Source organism: Penaeus monodon, chromosome 28, assembly GCF_015228065.2.
Source record: "Penaeus monodon isolate SGIC_2016 chromosome 28, NSTDA_Pmon_1, whole genome shotgun sequence".
NCBI classification, from domain to species: domain Eukaryota; kingdom Metazoa; phylum Arthropoda; class Malacostraca; order Decapoda; family Penaeidae; genus Penaeus; species Penaeus monodon.
Genome location: NC_051413.1, coordinates 18,333,002 through 18,334,382, shown reverse-complemented (window position 1 = coordinate 18,334,382; position 1,381 = coordinate 18,333,002). Strand labels below are relative to the sequence as shown.

General features: G+C 41.5%; 1 protein-coding gene across 1 annotated transcript in view; it reads left to right on the top strand.

The window, feature by feature from the left end:
- Positions 1 to 792, top strand: part of LOC119590955 (WW domain-containing protein C660.06-like) — an 884-nt gene extending 92 nt beyond the window's left edge. The window contains exons 2-4 of the mRNA XM_037939693.1: positions 149 to 305; positions 544 to 618; positions 714 to 792. Coding sequence (XP_037795621.1) covers positions 149 to 305; positions 544 to 618; positions 714 to 727 — 246 coding nt within the window. The 3' untranslated portion in view covers positions 728 to 792. The remainder of the gene's footprint in view (positions 1 to 148; positions 306 to 543; positions 619 to 713) is intronic.
- Positions 793 to 1,381: the final 589 nt, after the last annotated feature.

Genomic DNA, 1,381 nt, shown 5'->3' with positions numbered 1-1,381 from the left:
GTGGGAAACAATGACGATTAGGCAATATACATACAGAAGTAGGAATAATTTTACGAGCAGGAGCTCAAACTCGTTTAATAACCGTTGTCATCTTCGGTTCGGTTAACTTTTGGCAGAAAATATGAGTCCATTTTGATTTTTTCCTTAGATTCGCACACTGTTCACCGTCATGGTCATGGCGCTCGTGGTCGCTTTCGCCGCCGCCGGTCACTTCGGCGGAGGAGGATTCGGTGGACGCTTTGGTGGATTTGGCGGTGGAAAATTCGGTGGATTCAGCAGCGGAGGATTTGGAGGTGGATTTGGAGGTAATGTTTCTTATCGTTTGAACGGAAAATAATGGCTGAGTAGGTTGTACTCTGCGAAAATTGATTCTGTCTTGTGGTAACATGAGAAGGTTATGAAAAGCATTAGATGCCAAAGCATTTAACAAACACCGGCATTTCCACTTTTTTTTTAATAACCGAGCATTTGGTACTGCAGCTGGTGATCGCATGAACTTGTATGTGAACGGAAATATTCATATAAAATTTAACGTTTCCACAGGTGGACACAGAGGCTTCGGTGGAGGTTTCGGAGGATTCGGAGGCGGACACGGAGGGTTCGGAGGAGGATTTGGAGGTAAATTATTGTATTCCACATACATATATTCTTTTTGGGGGTAGAAAAAGTAGTTTCCAATGTTACTTAATTTTTTTTTTCTTATTATTTTTCAGGATATGGACGGTAAACCATGGCCTCTCACACAACAGATCATATTCTTATATTTCGATAATAAAGCTACTATTAGTGACACTTGCGTGTTTACTTTTTATCACATGAAGTACCGAAGATTAGATAAAGCTCAATTTTCCGGGATACAATTGAAATTACCATGATGTTATTTGTCACATTCGGAAACAAACCTACAGTGGCAACCACTTTAGTCCATCCGTAAATTATCTAGAGTTGTATCCAAAACTATTTGTTTACTTTCTTTAAAACCTTTGGCTATGAACGTATTTCGCGAAGGCAACTCTATAAACTATTATATTTAAGTAATTTTCTCTCATAATCACACGGACTAAACAGGTAGAAATATGCAAGAGCACATTTAGTTAAATTTGAAGCCCCTTGGAACATATGAAACGTTTCAAAAGTGACCATATTTGCTAATTCCTGCACGACGGAATGGCTTGGAATGTGAACTTCTGGCAAGGGAGGAAAAAACAGTAGATTGATCCAGAGCTGCCTAGATCACGCTCTCTGTCTCGTTGAAATCCCCTGCATTTGGTCTCTTCGGCTGTGGTCGCCGGTTCCCTCCTGGCGTGCAGATGGCAGGGAAGGCCATGGGAGGCTGGACGTTCGTCGCAGATTTCGCTGCAGATGCATTCAGGCAAAACTC